This window comes from Fulmarus glacialis, unplaced genomic scaffold, assembly GCF_000690835.1.
Source record: "Fulmarus glacialis isolate BGI_N327 unplaced genomic scaffold, ASM69083v1 scaffold46936, whole genome shotgun sequence".
NCBI lineage: Eukaryota > Metazoa > Chordata > Aves > Procellariiformes > Procellariidae > Fulmarus > Fulmarus glacialis.
In genome coordinates, this window is record NW_009219650.1 from 1 (window position 1) to 21,398 (window position 21,398).

The window sequence follows — 21,398 nt, forward strand, 5'->3', positions numbered from 1 at the left end:
TATATATTATATATATAAAAAGCTAGTGTAAATGCTTCCATGGTGTGGTCACAAGCTGGAAAGATGAATGCCTTTCAGCTATTAACCATCCTGCCATTTGCAACAGGCTTTAAAAAGTCATTTTTATCCTCAGACATAATGTGAGCAGTTTTCAAAATGAGGCTGCCAACACTGACTGATGTGCTGATGGGCAGGCAGCTTGCATTGCTAACAGATGTTGTGATCGGCTGACTGAAGCAAGAAGTTACGGGCAGGATTGTTTTCTGCTCCTCCCTGAGGAGAAAAATAAGTTACACAAATATTAAACAAGTACATGCACAAGTATCCGAAACTGAATTGTGTGCATTAAATAAATACTGACGTAAACTCATTTTTAGCAACAGGCTAAAACATCTTACTATGGAACGGTACGCTCAAGATGTTAAATGCAGTCTGCCTCATTTTCAAAGGCTGCATTACACATTAAAGACTACAGAACATATAAACCTAAAATAGTGTATTTTAAAACCTACCTCTCTATGGAGATTTGTGCAAACGGTATGACATTTAACCTTTTGAAGTTTTTCTCAATTTCTGTTAACTATAAAAATACTTTTGCATTTTTTGCTTACTGAATGTGAAAGGTTTTTTTAACAGTTGTGACACGTTTCCGTATATATGATTACAACAATGCATACAACAATGGTACCATCCTGTGACTTTCATATTTGTGACCTAATTCTATTTCTTAACAGGTTCTTCTCACTTCACCATGTATATACACAATGCAGATGTCTAATCCAAGTCTGAGTAGGTATGTAGTTCATCCTTAAACAATCATGCTTCAACTATTCTGATGCTGCTGTTTGTCTAATACTGGCAGACACTGCTGTTTTGTCTAACACTCACAGAATCACAAGGTCTTCACCTAAACTTTGTCTCTTCTGTTCCATAGATTCTTTCTGGTGCTGCTTTAGCGGATGCCCATTCTCTACGGTTGTTCCATTGAGCAGCTGATCATCTTGAGAACTAATACCTAGCTGTATATCCAGAATCTCCTACAGGAGAAAAGGAGAAATGTCCATCAATACTGTCGCTACCAGCTTTAAATTTTCCTATTATGTTCCACTACATAAAGCTGATGGAAATGGGAGTCTCGTCATAAGACTCCTTATTTTTATTTCATACTATTGGAATGTCTACCACATTTTACTATAGGAAAAAAGAAAAAAATCAATTATTCAAAGATGGCAGTGAATGACAACAGTAGTATAAACATCAGTTGCTAAAAAATGGTTTGTCTGGTGAGATATGAAGGAGGCAATACAGACAGAGAGCTGTTTCAATAATTAGGGGAAGAGGAAAGGCTAAAGATAAAGGTCCTTCCATTCATATAATGGCAATTCACAATTCATACTACAGTACTGCATCACACACCACAGGCAGAGCAAACAAAAGCTATAGCCAGTACTGTAAGCCAGTACTGGAATGTATTATGGAGTATGTTCCAGATAAGAACCTTGATTTCTTTTAAGCGTACGATGCTTTAAAAAAAACAGGGCAATTGATCCTAATGCCTGGAATGAACACCAGAATGTTTTATGACTGCACACCAAAGGAGGAAATCGCATAGAAGAAACTGGGGCAGATGCACAGAATTACAGACAAACAATGAAGTAGCAGTGAAAACAAAAGAACACTGGATTACAATCACTTAAATGACTTTACTATTAGAATCAGGTGAGCACAAAGTTTAAATTAAATGTAAAACATTCTTAACTACAGTTTCAACACTGGAGGGGAAGGGGAAAGGAATGGGCTCGCCATCATTACTAATGCTATTAAAAGATAAAGAGCAAAAAGCTGAAAGCTATGACAAAGAACACAGTGAGCTGTTTTTAACTTCGGTAATATTAACCGCTAGGTATCTGAATGAGAAGTATGAGACCCCTAGTGTTAAAATATGGCAAATGTTTGGTATCACTACAAAGACTAAAAACAAAAGGCTTTGCTATCAACATAATCTACTAATTCACAGAGAAATTTTAGAAGTTTTTTAATAACTAATGAAAGGACCCAGTGAGCTCTTTAGACACACAGATTTTCGTACTTACTTCAATTTGTTCACCTTGCCCATCAGGTTCATCTGTATCAAGGGCTGACAGCTCCAATTCAATGTCTCGATCTGGCTTTGTGTCTGCACAGTCTTCAGTATAATCAGTCTGAAAAACAGAATTAGTACGTTCTGTAAGCATCAAGTTGGCTTTTCACCTGCTTCACACAACACTCAAGTGTGAAAACAGAAGATGCATTTCTAGGACACAACATTTCTACAATACAAAAGAGCTAGTTAGACACAAATAGAACTTTGGGCATAGACAACATAGGATATAAAGCTAAATCTAATCACATTAAAGTACTGAAACAGAGAGATAAAGTGAAAACTGAAGTAGAAATTTCTGTAGAGTCCATTGGCAGAATGTTTAGATTTGTAACATGTACAAGCAGAACGAAAAGTAATGATTACATGAAAATGGATTGTCACATTCTTCCCGTTTTGTAAATGGATGATTGGAGCAGCAGCATAGCAGGTGCACCTACCTGATCTTAGGGAAATAACTGGGTGCAACAACAACAGTGACTTAACTTGCACAGAATGCGTTATAAATATTTGGGAATGTTAAAACTAAGAGTTTTAACACTCAGTTAAAATGCACGCACTTATGTATATACAAAAAAACTCAAAGATTTGTTTCATCCCAATTACCCCTTTCTTTACCTCACCATTCCTCAAATCAATTTCCTTGCTTAAAAGATTTAAGGTAAGACGACTGCCTTCATCTAGAGAATTCCACTTCTGTTGCATGGCTAGTGCATTCGCCTCTCTCTGAAGTAATAATGAGTTACTTTTGGCCTACGGAGAGAAACATATCAGTTACCAACTACACCTAAACCATGTATTGTCATACCGCAAAATAAACCAGCTTATAAAAAGAACAGTTCTCTTGCTAGATGGATAACTACGTATTCCTTTAATGCACAGCATTTATTTTGTTCTGCACTTGCTGACATGTATCAGGCTCACCACCTTCTCCCAAACATGGCCTTACTGATGTCAATGGAGCAGCTCATATTAGCAGTCCTTATGCATCATACTAAGTCTTGTGGTGCTAGCATCTAGTTAACCCTTATGATCATTTTGTCAGTTGTACTATTTTCTGTAGGCTACACTAAGAAAATTTATTTAAAATCACTTTACTAAATCACTTTTTTTTTTTTTAAATTAAAAAACCCACATGGTCTTACCTGCTGTAATTCAATACTCAATAGATCTCCAGTGCTGGAATGCTTTCTGTGACCAGACAAATCTGTAACTATGAACCTGTCCCTTTAAGAGAAAGAAGGCAAAACCAGGAATTAAAAACAAGTTCTCTAAATCAAAGGCCCCATAAACTTAATTAGTCTACCAATGCTAGATCTTTGGACAGAAACTATGTGACTAAAGATAATGTGCTCTTCATCTTCATTGGGCTCACAATACCCCAAGGCATTATATGAAGCAAAACATCCTTATTTTACATAGGGGTAAGATGTGGCAAGAAAACTTGAGAATAACTACTCAGGATCACAGATTTTGACATGACAGCTTGACTGTACCTGACTCCAATTCTTTGATTAGGTCTCTCAAGAGATACATTGCTTATAATAATTGGGTATTATTAGCTGCACTAAGTATTAAAGACTACACAAGTTTTAACCTAGTTTTTCCACGGCTTTATGCTGGATACGAAAAAATCTTTTACTTTAAAATTAAGAATGTCTATTAATAGTTCCAGATTTCCGCCGCCCCATTCACAATTTTGAATAACAGCAAGCTACAGAAAATACTTTTAACAGAACACAGAAAAAAATTCCGTACCGTTCCGCATAACGTGCCGATGAAGGAGAATCTGAGCCATAGGCACTCCATCTTGAGTCAACAGCATTGACATAAGGGACATAATCTGTAACAAATTAAGATACCATTCTTTACCTTCTCTGTTCTTGAAGTGGGATATACAGGTATTTTAGCTCTTTGCATCTTCATTGCTGTAGTAAGCATGAACAGGATGCAATGCTCATGATGAATGCTATATTGTCATACGAAGTCTGTTCTTGTACCTGATACACTGATGGGCTTAGTAGCACTTCCTTGGGAAGCAGTGGCCTGAATAGGATCTGTCGTGTGGTAACCGGTGCGGGATGACCTGGAGATTGCACCCCACTTGGAGATGATCGGTCCATCGCTAAATGGGATTATAGGATCTTCTTCCTTTGCCCTTCTCTGAGTTTCAAATAAATGCACTCTCCTTTTAACATCCCCGCTGTCCAAATCCTACATATTTAGGAGATAGAAGGTACAAGGACTCATTTGAGGTTATTCAGATTCTTCAGTTGGCCAATAACTTTCTGATTATTGTTGCTGAATACTACGCTGAAAATCCATCCAACTAGAGAGCCAAGATGGGCCTCAATGGTTTAACTATTGTCCTTTAATGGCAAACTGATCACAAGAAAGCTATTGCCAGTGCTAGAAGAAATAATTTTGCTTTTCCAAGCTTGTGTTTCCAGGCAGAAAGAGTTCCAGTATGCTTTAAGGTCCTTCAGTACCCTTTCCTATACTTGAAGGAGGTAGTATCAAAGAAGGCTTGGGATGAGATTTGGTTACACTTGTTTCATAAAACGTAAAGGTAACCTGCTACACTATACAGCAGAAAGTCTCCAAAAAGCATGAGCTCTTACCCCTCCAGAGGTAAGCTGTATTCCATGATTCATACTACGTATTTTTTGTTCCTTAAAGTCTGTCAGTTAGCTTTTTTTTCCTCTCATGGAAATTGGGCGATAAAAAGTAAGTTGTATTTTATTTTCACAGATTTGTTGGCATTAAACTGATTATTAGAGGAGAATGTGCCTTCCAACCAAGTAAAAGGTGTAGTCTAGGAAAATAGTTCATACAGATTCTCTGTGGGTACAAAGCAGCCAAGATTAAGTTCATGCTGATTATTCTGGGTCCACAGTATTTCAACTTTTCTCTGTGAGTGTATATTGCTCTTGGGGCTAACTTCAAAGTAAAGATTTTCTGAAACAATGGCAACGTAAAAAATATCTAGAATCCTGAAAAGGCCAGTGATGCATTCATATGGGACAGACTATTGCACTTAAGCCAAGGAGGAAATGTGTTTCTGCAGCGGAAACACCTGCTCTGAACTGGCCACAATGACCCTGTATTAACCAGTCAAGCCTGCCACTGCAATGTATTCCAAGACTACTTTAAATGCCTCAGAAATTGTAAGGATGTGTGTACACACACATAGATTTAAAGAACTCTGAAGAGAGACAAACAAAATTAAGAAGTTAAAAATTTTTATCCCGCTCTAATAATCAGAGAACACATTTAAAATTAATTAATTCTTATCAGTTACAGACCATCTACTCAAAATATTTTGGCTACAAGTTTGATTTACAGAGATCTGTTATTAAAATAGTTGTTTCAGACATCTGAGAATTTTATTCATGGCACTACATTCTTTCACTGACGTAAATACATTGTTTATTTACAAAGCTGGGAAAAGACACTCCAAACAACTTCAAATGGGCAGAACTACTTTAAAATACTAAGAACAAAAGCTATCAACTTTAAAAAAAGGCTTGTTTAACCAAACAGAAGACACTTCAGCATGTAAGTATCATTACACTAGTGAGATAACATGCAGAAAACCCCTACCATTAAGACGGCATTTGAATTGGCAATCACATCCTTGGGCTCTGAGTCGATAGCATTTATACAAGAGCCAATAGTGCCACAAGACCACGGTGAATAGTGAGAGAGATGGTCTTCCTCAAATTTAGTTCCACTCAAATCACTGACACTCTCTGAGAACTATGGAAAAGGGAATAAATAAGCAGTGAATAATAAAAACAGGGAATTCAGTATTAAAATAAGACATTTGCTGCTATTTAATTAATGATTTCAAAAGGCAGTCAAGGAGTTCTAGCCATATTCAAGACTTGACTCAGGGACAGCATAACCTGTTCAGTCAAATTTTAAACCAGTACAGCTGTCAAAGAAGGGCAAGCTTTGCCACTACAAATAACTGCCTAGTCTGCCAAGATGAGAGACTGAAATCAGTGTCACTATGTCAGTGGCAAGTTTCTTCAGGCAAATACCTACAGTAATTAAATTGAGAGGAAGCCATGCATTTTCCTTTAACGTATAAACCAGTGGCAGGTAGAAGTATGACTTGGAACCCTCCAATCTGGATGAAAAGGCCTAAATCCTGATCTACCTTGAATGCGCCCATAAGGGACTTCAAGGACTTTACAAGACCTTTTCTGAATGACCACAGTCCAACACCTCAAATATCATCAATGGAACTGTCAAACCACAGCAAAGAGTGCTTGGCACAGTGGTTCTCGAACTAGTTTCTTGGATGCATTTAATTTACACATATAGAAAATAAATATCACAATTTTTCTTTTTTCTTCAAAAGCACACTGTTTCTATTTGTTGAGTTTTCATTCTTGTTTACAGAACTTATCACATAAGTACACAGTGTTCTACCAATGCCTTTTGCCACTTTAAAGGGGTATGTATTCTCTGGGACTTGATGAACAGCAGCTTGATTCAGTCTACTCATCATGTCATAATGACATTTGGACTATGAAAGGGAAAGTCCTTCTTAATAAAAAACAATTGTTGTTAGAGGTTCACAAAGCTAGTTCAATAAAATTACATTTCCTCTAGTGAGGGTAAATTGAATCACTTCATTATTAGATATTACTTTCCTTTTGCTAGAAGATTAAATTAATTTTATGAACAATAGATGGCAGGTAGAAAATCTTTACTAGAATTATTAAATGGCATCTTACAGAAACAGGAAGGGAAAATAAAGAAGTTCTTTGGCTTCCCACCTCTGTGCTGAAATCTACACTGAAGAGAGGAGAAGGTGGAGTTGGAGATGGTGTTGCCATAGAAAGGGTTGACGATACCAGAGGAGTCTTCTGCGTGTGATACTGCGCCCATTGCTCTGGCTTTCGTCTTAATTGCTCATCATAACCAGTCTTCAAATGACCACAAGGCTCCTAGCAGTAATAAATATAGGACTGTATATCCTATCATACTCTAATGAGAAGGCAAGTACTTGCACGGGACACACTTGGACACCCAAATCCCCTTGGGTCTGTAACCTTCCATTGATATCACTAGAAGAATTTCACAAGGATTTGCAGGAGAACCTGGCCCATGTATGGCAACTCAAATCTTAAATATGTAATTAATTCAGGCAACATGCATGGGAATTAAGGCGGCAGAGGGGATGTGGTCTTAATGCAGATTAGAGTGGTCTATTTTACAAGCCCATTTTATTAAGGTTAAAAACAAAACAAGAACTTTGTCCAGGTCACATGTCTGGATCACTGTAACCCCAAATAAACAGAAGAGGTCTATGCTAATTATCTACCAACTTTTCAGTAATGACCTTCAGAATCAAGACTACATCCCTCCCTTTCTGCTCTCACTTACCCTTGGTAAAGGCACAGTCCTCTGTTCGTTTGGAGGTTGACAAGCCACAGAGTAATACCCATCCAAAGAGTTGTATCTCTCACGTAATGATGTCTGATAGACAGATGAGTGCATCACATCCATGGGAGGTAAAGAATTGCTCCTAATAATATCATCTCGTGGGTACATCTGTGGGCGCCAGATGCGCCTGCTGTCATAAACTGGAGCATACATTCCAGAAGGGACAGGAGGAACTGGTCCATACGGCTGCGGAGGAGGAGGTTGGTAAGGAGAATTCAGTCGATCTCGAGGGGGAAATGTACTGTAATGATCGGCATATGGCACGGAAGCAGGTGGGAGGGAGGATTCTGGAACGTTATTGGACCTCACAAAGCGAGGAACACAGGGAGCCACACCAGCTGGTACTGTTGGAGGTGGTGGATAATATCCTTAAAAATTGGAAAAAGGCATATTTAATGTAACCACAAATGACCCAGAATCTTACACCTTCTAAAACTGTAAATGGTGTTGATAAGTACCTTTAGAGAATGAAGAGTCACACTTTACAAACCTGTTACTGACCCTATTGTATTTCTGTGGAATATAATTTCATGCATGAGAACCATATTTGCAGACGTAGTGGTGACCCTTTACCACCTTGATCTAATTTGGAAAACGGAGTTTCTCTGCCATTGCTCCTATGTACTATGGTATAACTATGTAACCGAAAAGACAGCCTCTTAAGTACTTCTTTATATAGGAAGTTAAAATAGTTATCTCTAAAATAAAAAGCTGCATTGCTAAAAAAACCCCAGTAATTCCAAAGGTCCATAAATAACCATTTCACACTTGGCTTATTCTTTTTTCTTTCAAGAGGATTGTCTGAACACCTTTACCTTTTGTTTTGAGAGCTTGTGAATGACCTGATGCTATAACACCTAATTGTTTGCCTGAACATAAACATGCACACTGCAACCTAAAAAGATGGTTGGAACCTTTCAAAAACATTTGAGCAAGCACAAAGACGTATAAGTCTCACAGTAGAAGCATGCTATGCCTCTGGGTCTGAATCCTCTCTATGGATACTCTCACGGATAGGACATGAGGTGAGCAAGCCTAAATAAATGCAATTAAATGCTAACAAAGGAAAAAGTAGATGAAAGACCTTGAGGTTCAAGTTATTCTGGATGCTGAGGTACAAGTTGCATAACATACAGCACACAAAAGACAAGAACCACCAACACTGGGAGCAAACTACAGATCCCTCCCATACTCAGCAACGGACCAGATCAGTATTCCATTAAGTGAAGATTCAGCTGATACTTAAAAAAAAAAAAGATTTTCCACAAAACTGAGATAAAAGTTATTTCTCAGCATTCAGGCTTATCTAGAGAACAGTTCAGAGCTATTTTTGATTCAGTGCTCATCTCACTCACCTGTCTGCGGATACTGTGGAACTTCATATGATAGCTGAGTCCTGGGATCTTGGAAATATTGAACATTATCAGAATGTGGAGGATAGACAGGTACTCTGGGAACAAACGGGCTGGATTTTGGAGGCACAGAATTAACTTCTGTTCCAATATTAGGAGGACCAGCTGAGGTAGCTGCTGCCTGGCTTACAGGAGTCTTGGGTGGAGAACCAATTTTACTGAAAAGGATTACCAAGAAATCATTAAGCAGATCTTTACTTATTTCAGTTAGTCATCTCTTCGTGTACACTCTCATGTAATGCAGAAATTTGGGCCATGTCATTTCCTCTGGAATTTTATTTTTCATACCCCAAACTGATACTATTATTACATCTCAGACTTTCTCCTAAGAGAACTCAAAAGTAGATATAAATATTTTGGTATGTACCCAGAAGCTTACATACCACTTCTAAGTGTATTCTGGTAAAGACAAAGGCTTTGAAAAGTTGTTTAGAGGCTCAGTGCTTCCTGGAGAAGTATCTAAAAATTTTTAAGGGAAAACCCAAAAGCTAGAAGCTTTCCAAGATTATTAAGGGACTACACACTAGTGCACCCTTCTTGGTTTCAGGAAATGTCAAATTTTGAGTGCAAGTTTTTTGTTTTATTTTTATGTAATAACCCAATAGTAAGAAAGATACCAGGCTGAGAACAACAGAATGAATGATAAAGGGAGAGATTTACCATTTTATCTATATTGCATGGGAGTATTCAACAGCTAAAACAACTGATGCTCACTCTGACAACTTGAATCCACAGACTTTGTATAATGGTATCTGTACTGCAGTACAAGATCTTACACAACTCTGCAGCCAGTGAGCACCAGCAACAACTGCAAACCAGGACCAGAATTCAGTATCTATCGTTTGCCATCCACAAACTCCATGATAATCTAAAAGCAAAATGTTGCGTTTAGTTATATTCATGCAAAAAAGTTACCTACTTTTCAGGTAGTGATTCTGTAGGAGATCCAGAAACATTCTGGCCATTGGCTCCAGTCTTCCCTCCCTTCTTGGTGTTCTCCAAAGCTCTCAAGGAGGTGTCCGCACAGCGAGGGATCAATTGGGGAACACCACTTTCTAGATTAGCTATTCCATTAGTACATGGCACCATCTTCCCTGTTGCTTCAGGGCTTCCTATGACAGAAATTACGTTTCCTGTTGTGGTTGAGACGGTGCTATTTACGCCAACTTTATTTAGAAGGGGGAATGTTCTCACTGTTGCACTGATTTTTTTGTTCCTCAAGCGGTATCTATAAACAAACACATGTACAAACACACAAAAGACAGACGATTTAAAAAGTGCTTATTGTGCCATTTAATATATTTGTAAAACTAGCAAGAGGAAGGGATTGAGAGGAACATGATATCCAAAAATTACAGGACTTTAAACTGGTGCTTATTTTCAACAATCTGTAAATAGAACAAAGTCTTCCTTGTAACCAAAGATCATCTCTCCTCTTAGAAGATCCACTTCTATAGTTCTTTGAAAATGGATTTGGGTGAAAACAGCTTCAAGAATGCATATGTTACATTCTTGTAACGTTATACATAATTAAATAACTCACTTCATTCCTTAATCAATCAAAATGTAATTAATATTGTCTCTCCTGTAGGTGATATAACCAATCCCTGACAGACACTGAGCCTAGACTCAGTCTCAGGAAAGGAAATTTTACTTCATGTGTGGCAAAATAAAAAATAAACCTGGAATTAGTTTATAGATATTGCTTTACTGTACCTTCAATTTCCTGTAAAGAGTTGTCACTTCAAGAAATTCAGAAATTCTTCCAAATGAATAAATGTACAGAAGAAACTGTTTTCAAAATTCTACGAAGATTGCTTGGATTTAAATTGAAAAGAAAAAAAAAGAAAAAAGTCTCCTACACTCACTTTTCAAGCTCTTCCTGAGAATGAGCAAATGTACAGTTTGTTCCTCTTGGACATCCCCCTTGCTGTCGAAGGTCTCGGCACATACTTGTTTTATATTTGCTATTTGGTTGTGGCTTTAAAAAAAAAACAAAACCACAAGACATTCCACTTAGAATCTAATATATGTTCTCACAAAAATAGGCTTAAAATACACACACAAACACATCCATGATATGCTTTTACATTTTGAGTCCTTAATCAGAAAACTAAGGACATTTCTTGTTGATGGGCTAAGTACTATGCCATTGTATGGATCTCACTACAGCAAGCTCTGCTGCATTCCATATTCAGAAATGTTAAGTTCTCAAAACCTGAATGCAGTAAACAACAGTATCATCATCCACAGAAAAGGCCATAAATATTTCAAATCAATAGTAGTAATTTTTCATAGTTGCATCTTTCAGTAAATGTACATTAAGACATATAATGCAACAATCGAATATAGTTACCTGTGGAGTTTCATGGCCTTTTCTACTGTAATTCTGAATGAAATCCACCAGCCCATGTACCACAGTCTTTACAGCGACCATAGCATTTTCCAGCTGCTCCCATGTTGGAGATGCTGCATCTAAAATTATTAAAAGCAGGCTTGTCATTCTATCAATAATTCCAGTAGTATCATAAATAAGAGGCAATTCTTCTAGTACTTCAAAACACCAAGTACTAGGACAGAGCTCAGAGAGCCCTGAAGAAGAGTTTATGATATACTATGTTAATTAATGGGAATTTTGAAACCAGGAATGGAGGTTATCATCTCAATAATCTACTTTGCTAGATATGAAAAATATCAAGAAATGTTTTAAAAGCTTGATTTGCATACCTGGATTTGGATCTATGTTTGCCAGCAGCTCTAAATGAGGCCTCAGCCTGTTTAAGTTTGCAGGATCCCCCGTGCGCTGCAAGACAATTGTCAATTCTTGTACACTCTTTGCAAAAGATTCTGGAGATTGGAGCTGAAAACAAAGTGAGCATTAGTGTGCTGCATCTTACAACTGTGAATTACTAATCTTAAAAAGATTTTCATTAAACTGGTTCCTAAATGCAATACGTAGTGTCTTCAGATGGCATATAGAGAGTATCAGTGGAGAGAAATTTAATTTCTCAGCTCAGAATCTGCCCTATGAAGCTTCATCATAAGACACAAAAAAGGGAGTTAGACTTAAACTACTGGAAAACGAAATGTCTTCATATGAAGAATACACTACAGTGGGGATAAAACCTTCATTTTAGTTTTAACTAATATTTGATATGACTAAAGACAAAAAGTTAACTCAAGTGGTCTTGGATTTTTATTATAACATTTAACAGTCAAATCTAATCCTACAACGATACTAAAATCATCCCTTTGACGAACCTTGTCAATAATGGATTGCATGTGTGATTTATGTGCCAAGTCACCATAAAGAAGGGAAGACCATTGTTCTGGTGATATTCGAAGTCCTGCTTCCATGGCAATGTGAACAATTTGGGCATCATGTTCTCTCCGCAAAGCTTCATAACTCCGAAACTCTTCTTTAAGTTGCATCAGAGAAGAATCTTCATCCCTTTTAGTGACCTAATAAATAGTAATAGTTTAATACTCCTTTAACAAAAAAAAAATCTCCAAATCCATCAGAAAAAGACAGTTACACAGCACAAACCACAAAAGTATTGCTTTTTTATATTTAGCATATACTTCATTTTCTTCCATGTATTCATCCACTTAGCTAGCAGTGCACAGGCAGAACAGCCAGCTCTTCAAGTTTTTACAGGATCCCAGGTGCAAAACTATACCAACTCCACTACTTCCAACTAGGAAAGTAATCAGATTTGCTTAAATCACAGAAGATACAGTTAGATACTTAGTAGTTCTACTAGTAGTTTTTGCTACCCAATATTAAAGGATGACTTAAAGAAACAGGAAAGTGTCTAGAAGTGACTTAAATAACACAAAGGGAAAAAAAAATTAAGATACTGACATTTAAAGAACAGAATATTTAACTGAGACCCCACTATAAGTGTTAAGTAAAACTCTTAGGTTACATAAGACATTTGTCATAAAGGAGAGCAACAGGTCTCATTATTTTAATGTTTAGTTTAGTGACATGATAATCATGTTTTTAACTGTGATTCAAAAAGAAAAAAAGATCCATGGAATTAACTTTTCACTCTTCTCCAGATATAAAGAGTGGGAATATTCAGTTTAAATAACCCATCCCTATATATCAAAAATAAAGGGGCAGCTAGATACAGACAAAAGAAAAAGGAGAGTGTGAATGTGTTGGAACACAATGTCGGAGTTCAGGCTGACAGCACTCTCCGTGTATGGTGTCCCCTTCTCATGCCTGGTGTTGGAGCTAGGGAAGTTCCCAGGAGTAGAGTATTCCAAAAGTTTTCTTTAGAATGCTGGGCTTGGATTCTAATCTTTGAGAGCACCCAGGCCAGTCTGGCATGTCTGGCCATGGCCTACTCTTATGAATCTAAATAAAGTCAAAAGTGATTATAAGAAAACATTTCATTTCTTCCTGAAGCAGGCTACAGAGTCAGGTTTCATGCCTTTTTCAGGGGAGATAATTTCCAGATGATGGGCAGCAGTTAATAATTTCTGAATGTATCCAGCTAATTCCACATGTGACCATCTGTTCCTTTTGCAGGGAATTTTAAATATCAAACAACTGCTTCATGACAGTTCTAGAGAAAATCTTGTAGTCTACATTATTTTAATGTGTAGAAACTGAGTTTACATAACATTTTACAGGTTAAAGATACCAATCCTAGGTCGGATTCTCTGGAGCTGCACTAGTTCACAGTTACGAACTTCAAATATTGGTATTTTACCTTAAAGCATGATGCTCTATACAGTAGCTGCACAACATGACCAATGCTTGTTTTAGAGGCCTGAGGAAATCTTGGTTCTAGCCTTTGTACAACAAAAAGTACCAGAACTTTTCTCGAGAGTGCAGAGCCATCTTCTAGTGCCAGTAAGACAAGTTTCAGTGCCTCTTCTTGCATAGCTTTAACACACAAAAATAAAAGATAGGAAATGAAATATATTGCCAGAAAACAGCAAGGTTATCATATATTAACACCATAAGTAAGAGTATCTAAATCATCTTGCACATAATCCCTTATTACTTTTTATTTCACTAATCATAAGAAAAATCTTTGCAAACATCAAGAAATTTGCTAGTTTAGAAGTAGTATTTAGAAGCACTCTAAGCACAGCAAACTTAAAGAGCTAAGACTAATTTTCAGTAATAAACACATCAGTAGTGCAGTTTTTACACTTTTCTCCACTGTGCAGTCTTGTAGGCTTTGTCGTTTTGGACATCTCATCAATGCGACATCAATGCTACATCAATGCTGTATAAAATAAATATGGGAACAGTACAGCAATGCTATCATCAGTTACTGGAATCAAGAGAAGGCTACTTCCACCTTAAACATAATTTCCTTCTCATTTCTGTGCTTGCTTTAGCAACATTCTTAACTAAGAATTTGCTGTTTCTACCAAAGATATAAACAGGATCATTACAAATTTTAAAATTAAAGTAAGCTGCAACTTAAGTTAGGCTGATTGTATTTACAGCTCAAGTATGAATCAGAGAGCATTTGCAGTTTCCTATCCAATTCTAATCACAGGCAGCAGTACAACCAGCCTGTGTTACAGTTACACTGCATTACAAACTGTGCAGAAACCATGCTTACTCTTCTTTGCCAGGACTTTTAAAATACTTCCTCACAATTTCAAAGAACAGTTAATAAGGGGAAAAAACAACGCCAAAACTTTAAAACAGCAGATTTTACTAACTTGTAGTCTTTTTTTTTTTTTCCTCCTTTCTCCCTGGCAAAAAGTTGAAAAGCAGAAGTAATTACATCTTCAATCAAACACCAGAAGTTTCCAAATAATGCTTTTTGTGTTAAGAAAAGGTATAGCTAAATACACTCTGTCGCAGATTCTGCAGGTACTTTACCTGGTCCTAGAAACTGGCATCCTCGTGCCCTGACAGCAGCCCAAAGATTGGCAGAAAGCTGCTGAGGATTTTGGTGCTGCAAGATCAGTTCTGTAACGGTTCTCTCTCCCAGTGATCGAGCTGCCCTCATAGCTCTAACCCGACCCTCTTCCTCCACCAGCTGACAATTCACCAGCGTCACCAGCTTCCTTTGCATTGGACGGCTCAGTGCACTCTGATTCAAGCTTGCAACACCTTCAAAGAAAGCGAGAAAAGGCAAACTATTGCTTCTAATCAGATAAATTTATCTGAATAAGACAAACAAAAATGTCTAATAGTATGTGTCTTTCTCTAGGACTTTGATACTAGTCACAGGTATCTTCCCTTCTCTTCAGCAACTCTGTGTAATTCATTATCAAAAAGAATTTTAATTAAAGTCTTAAATAGACATCAAACCTATCCTTTGAGAGAAGTTCAGCTTTAGTACAAAGTTAGCCCCAAGGAAATATTATTAAATAAAAAAGAATATTTTGTAAACTTAAAATAAAAAAATCAAATGTCACAGGTGTGAATAAGCTTTTAAAGACGTAAGGGAAAATTTATTAAAAAAAATGAGAGGACTGTCCCATTGACACCCAACATCAGTGCTAAAACCACAATGCTGTTAAAAGTAAGCTACATCAAAATTCCGCTGTTCAGTAGAGACTCACCTTTTCCTCCACTTAATGGCTTTAAGTAGAGTGCCAAATCCTCAACACATTTCTTTGCTACTTCATAATGTTTGTTCTCTCCTACATTACTCAACTTTACTGTCTGATGATCAGGTACCTAAGAAAATGCAAGGGGGAGGAGGGGGGAGAAGAATGATATATACCCAGCTGACCTATCTGACATGCCTATGATGGCACCAACATCACTGCTATTAATTACATAACACTGCGGATGTACACTGCTTTTTTTTTTTTTTTTTAAGACAGACAGGACCCACCCCAGGTATGTAAAATGTAATAAGGAACAAGAAAAAGGACTCAAGATGAGGATCAGGGTGATGAAAGATTATTTTTGTTAGTACTCAACACATTAAGAACAAAGGTAGGATAGAAAACAATAGAAAGGTCTAATGAGAAGGTACTTAAAAGATGAATGAAGAACACAAGATTTAAGAGGATGATCAGTGTACAAGATCAGCATGATTTACTACAGAGAGACAAGGGAAGTTATAAGACAAAATTAACTGGCAAGAAAATATGAAAAAAATAAAATGCAAAGATAAAAAATAATTTAAGCATAATTTGGGCATGCTGAAATCTTCAAAGAGAAGAACTAGCAAACTTAACTTGGTGGAAAAAAAACTCTAAGTAGAGTAACAAGGTCAGACAATGAAAATAGGAGGAGTTTTAGTCACAATACATTCAATGATTTGAAAGACATTTCAAGAAGTTAGGAGATCAGGAAAATAAATGTTGTAAGATCAAGGCAGTGATTTGACACAAACTTAGAAATAAAAAAAATGAAAGGAACATGTGAACTTGAGAAGCAAAACCACTTTGACATAGATAGTGTTATTACCCATAGCTGTGTCAAGGCATGTGATGAGACATTAAAAAGCAAAGTAAAAAGCATCTTCTTACTGCATCACCCAGGTGTTATAGCGAGAGTAATATGAAAAAGCATATGAATCAGCATAAGGTGAACAGACTTATTTAGTCTCCATAAAGCACGGTACTGATTATATAATCGCTGTTTTGCCACTGCTACAAGACAGCACAGGGAACATTCCTGGCCTGATTAGCCAGTGCCTGAAAATGCAACTGAAAAGCCATCATCATGCATATTTTAAAAAAAATTATACACACACACTTCTGAAACTTGGTTAAACAGCTAGCTACTTTCGAACATGTGACATGTAGAAACAAGATTCCTTGCAAGAGTACGATGAACAAGTGCAATCTGCAGGTTCACTTTTCTAATGACAATTGTGACAGATAATTGTCTATTTCCTAATAGGTGTTTTTCTCCAGTCACAGTTCAAGAGCCTTTTTAAACCAGAATTCAGCTTACAACTAGAACGTTTTCATTTTATGAGAAGAGGATGGTCCTGAAAATGGTGTAGTCGCTTTTAGAGTACATATGGACTTCTAAATATTACATAGTTAGTCTTACCGTTTTTAGACTAAAATGAGGGAAAAAGATCAGCACACGTATTGCAACTGGCATGTAAATGGTAATAACACGAAGTGGCAAAACAAAGAGCTGCTTAAATCATACCTGGGCTCCAACTAACTGGAGGAGTGCAAAGTTTACAGGAAGCACATCGATGTCTGTATTGATGGCAGTCTGGTCGAAAGGACATGCCTTGCGATGAAGCTTGTTCAGGCAGGTCTTACAGACAGTGTGAGAGCAACCTAAGCTGATGGGTTTGTGCACATTCTCATCAAACTCGTTGTAGCAGATTGGGCAGGACAGAAATTCTGTCCACTGAGCTGCCTGCACAGGCATTGTGGAAGCTGGACACTTGTTTAGCAGGCTAGCAGACCATTATTTCACTGTACTATGTTTTGGCAGCTGTAAGTGAATAACAGAGTATTTAAAACATGCTTTCTGCTAATTTAGAATGATTTTTAATTAAAAAAAAACCCCACCATTTCAATATTTTACAGAATAAAACCAAATCCTTACGTTGAAGTACTCAAAAACCCCAACTTTGTGTTAGTTTAATAGTTGTACCAAAAAGGCTCATGAACAGAATTAATGCAGGCTACCATAACTTGAAGTCGAACCTATTCACAATAAACAGCATTAAAGTTCTTCTCATAGAATTAAATACACCTTTAGCGTAGGAAGAGGAAGACATTTATTGGCACAGAAAGCGTAAAGGCATGAATCACAGTAACCATCTCTCACACTATCTCATCTAACCTCAAGTTTTCAAAACCCTGAAAGCACTCCCTGGTTATAGAATGGGCCTGGGGTGGGGAGAAGACACAGAATTCTTTTCTTTTCTTTTTTTTTTTTTTTTTTTTAATCACGGGCAAGGGGGGAGTTAAAATGTTATTTCCATTTGAAGTGAAATAGAACAGTGCCTTCCTTCTGCAGAACTTCTTCAGACTTAATCAGACACCAAACTAAACACAGCTTTGCTTTTTTTTTTAAAAAGACATTTTCTCTTTCTGTAAAAGACAAATCAATTAACAAATCAATTAACAAAAGTGAAGAATCATAAGAAAAGAATGAGAGATTAGTTTTTAGTTTTATGATTCTCTTATGTTATTTCTCCCTTTTCTCCAAGAACCCATTGGCGCACTCAAGGTCACAGATTGCTGTATTCAGTTTTGCTTTTCACATCTCTACCTTGCACAACAATGCAACTCCACTTCCATGAACTCACAGCAAGAAAATCTCTGATGTGTTGAAAATCCAGGTATTTAGGACAAAACTTATGATAAAACAAGCAATAACTTCAATTAGCTTGCTATTAAGTCTTTTCTCTTGAAATATCTCACTCTGTGCAGTAGTACCATGCAAATTGTTCACATAAATGTATTCCAAAGAAAATACGGATTTATAGAAGTTGTAAGATGGGATGTCTTTCAGAACATAACTTACATTCTTGAAAAAGATAACAGGCCAAAGTTGTTCATCAAAACCGTTTACATTCAAGCTTTCGTCATGAAGATTTAAATTCTCAGCTTCATCTAAGGGCTAAACAGCCCCACCCTTTGCTGCAATGTGCAACGATGTTGACTTTCTACGCAACCTAGAGACCAGTTAGTTCACTTCAAGGCTATGAACAAGCTTCTCCTAGCAGCTTGTTAGAAATGCAAATACACAAATGTTTTAATTACATGTTTAACATTCTATTTTTTCTTCAATAATGGAAAAAAGGTAATTGTTTTGAGGAAGCTGAGCTCTCCCCTCCGCATTTGAATTCAGTAACTCTTTACTGCAATTCCATTGTTGGCTATGCTACAGTTTAATTAATGCTAAAGTATCGGACCATTGAAATAATTACTAGAACACCAAATAGACTCTATCTGTGGATGTATTTTACGTTAATTATGACCATCTGTTTAGAAATCCTATTTAGTACTACGAACATTCAGTGCCCTTTAAGTAACAGGATACTTGTACAAGATGTCCTTATCTCAGTGAGCTTTTCAATATTAGGCAGTCATTCTTCCCCAAAATGAATTCCCATAGTAAGTGTAAAACACAACAAACTGAAAGTTGAACCTGTCTCTTCAAAACCAAACTGCTGAGGTAACACTTTCAACATAAGCCAGAATATTCATATGCATTGGACAAAACATTTTCATCCAACTTCTAGGAAAGCACAATCAGAGATCTTACAGGGATGAAAAAAATTGCAGTCCTCTTTAATCTGCTATTGCTACGTATGTCTTTTAACCAAGGAAACTCAAAAGCAAAACAAATAAAAGCAAAACCAAACAATGAGCCAACATGCCTAGAAAGATTTTTAATTCCTCTATAGAGAATCCCACCATTTCCTTTAGCACACCTACTTCAGCTTCCCTACCAAACAGCCAGACAAGAGATGCACGGAATTGTAGTATGAAGCCTTGCAGTAAACACTTTCCTTAAAGTTTTTTGCCAGCATTACCAGAAATGCCAAGATACTAACACCAACACTACAGCTGACCTAGGAAGGCCATCAGTATTTTTTAACTTGACTGCACAACACAGGTAACAGCACAAACTAGACGACTCTGGGAAGTGTGCTACTACCATGACTCACAGAGGGAAAAGTTTAAGAAAAGGCTAGTACACACACAGCTCAATTGCTAAGATGTTGTTGGTCACTGACAATCTCCTAATAAACAGTCTCTATTTCCACACTGCTCATTAATTATCTCAAATGCAGGAATCTGCCCTGAGACAGCACCCACATTCAGTTTCCACAGATACTTCAGAGACTTGCAAGAAACAGCCACCTCTCTATTTACAAGCTTTTAAAATATAGTAGTTTGTTTTCCTGACCAGCATAGAAATGAAACATAACAGATTCTTAAAGTGTGCACCACCGATTTTTAAAGATCCATCTCAGAGCATTTAATCATCATAAATGACAGATTCTACTAAGCATGTGTTGACCTTCAGATTTCTTGACAGGAAAAAAAATCTAATTAGATCAGCGAACAGCTGGGGAAAGCTTTCAACTCCTAAAACTTCAAGCAGCCATACACAGAGGAAGTCTCCATACTCTATTAAGCATGCCAGCTATCCTGCCATTCTTGCACTCCAGTGTGTTAAGAAAACAATCTCACATGTCCTAATTATCATGTCAACTTCCACAAAAAGCATAAGCCAAATGTTTAATAGATTCTTGCTCCTTGTCAGAAACAATGTGTTTCAGTGACGTCCTCTTGAAGAACAAATCGCTCCAGTGCTCCAAACTGAGCAAACACAAGGAGGAGGGTATAATAAAGAAGGTAAACCAGAAATCAATTTGGGTTTGTTTTTAACAGGCAGTATACTCAGTTAGTACAATTACCCTTGGTCTATCTGTTCATTCTGGCAGACATGTTATCTACCTCTACACATACACAGGGCTTCTCTTCCCCATCGAAGTAGAAGCACGCTGCAAAAAAAAAAAAAATCCCAAAGAAATGGCTGATACAGAAACTGGCCAAACATAGAAGGTAAACAGTTTGAAAAGACATTTTACTTAAAAGATGTTTACATAGTATAGTTACAATAAATTTTATAGCATTACTATTAAAAGCAATACTTCAGATGACAAACTGAAAAATGCACAAGCCTAAGTTCAGAAATTACATAATAAATAAAAACTATTACAGTTGAGCAATTTTCTGTTTCTAATACAGTAACATTTTCCCACTGCAGTAATGGTTGCAATGGAGTGGAGTTACAATGATAAATGACTGATTTTCTCATTATAATTTTAGACCAGAATATTTTATGAAATTGGAAGCGGGGGGGAAGGTGGAGCCCCAAAACCTTTCTCAAATAACTGTACCATACACAAATGATGGAAGTTGTAAAATCTAGATGTTATTATTTTACATTAATTTTTAGCTACCTAATCCCATGACATTCTTTACAACTAATCCAAGTCATTGTACTTACTCAACAACCTTTGGACATCATAAATATCACTTAATCCTGATTTGCTAAAGAAATCAAGCTTACGTGATCATGCCTTCTATTAGTCTGTTCCTCTCCCACATGAATCTGAGGATCCCTGGACCATTTCTGAGCAAACCTGACAGAGATGCGTCACGTTTGAAATGCATATACATTCCACAAAAGTTGGTATCTGGAAAAAGGTCCAAATCCACATGCTTCTTGGGAGAGGCTACAGCACCAGGCTCAGCAGTTACCCGTCTGTTCTGCCTACCTTTCTGATCTATCAGCATATACGCACCAGCCAACCAGAACCCAGCCAAAAAATATCACATTTTGTTCAGATATAATAAAGGGCTATTTGGAAGGTAAGGACATGACACAAATCTGCAGGAATTCCAACAAGCCTTTAAAGACAGAGAGCTTGATCTATGAAGAGCAA

General features: G+C 37.0%; 1 protein-coding gene across 2 annotated transcripts; it reads right to left on the reverse strand.

The window, feature by feature from the left end:
- On the reverse strand, positions 1 to 17,381 carry RC3H2 (ring finger and CCCH-type domains 2). 2 transcript variants are annotated; one of them, XM_009580449.1, is made up of 20 exons: positions 17,120 to 17,381; positions 15,562 to 15,679; positions 14,873 to 15,106; positions 13,737 to 13,912; positions 12,274 to 12,474; positions 11,740 to 11,872; positions 11,369 to 11,487; positions 10,881 to 10,993; positions 9,932 to 10,240; positions 8,956 to 9,170; positions 7,541 to 7,968; positions 6,931 to 7,101; positions 5,744 to 5,899; positions 4,141 to 4,354; positions 3,899 to 3,983; positions 3,286 to 3,367; positions 2,759 to 2,893; positions 2,094 to 2,201; positions 889 to 1,037; positions 1 to 273 (listed from the first exon to the last, which is right to left on the reverse strand). In XM_009580449.1, the coding sequence occupies exons 1-20, from the start codon at positions 17,348 to 17,350 to the stop codon at positions 75 to 77; spliced, it is 3,576 nt and encodes a 1,191-aa protein (XP_009578744.1). In that variant the 5' UTR covers positions 17,351 to 17,381; the 3' UTR covers positions 1 to 74. The 2 variants fall into 2 exon arrangements, with proteins under 2 accessions (XP_009578744.1, XP_009578743.1); XM_009580448.1 differs by having other exon boundaries at positions 75 to 273; positions 2,747 to 2,893.
- Positions 17,382 to 21,398: the final 4,017 nt, after the last annotated feature.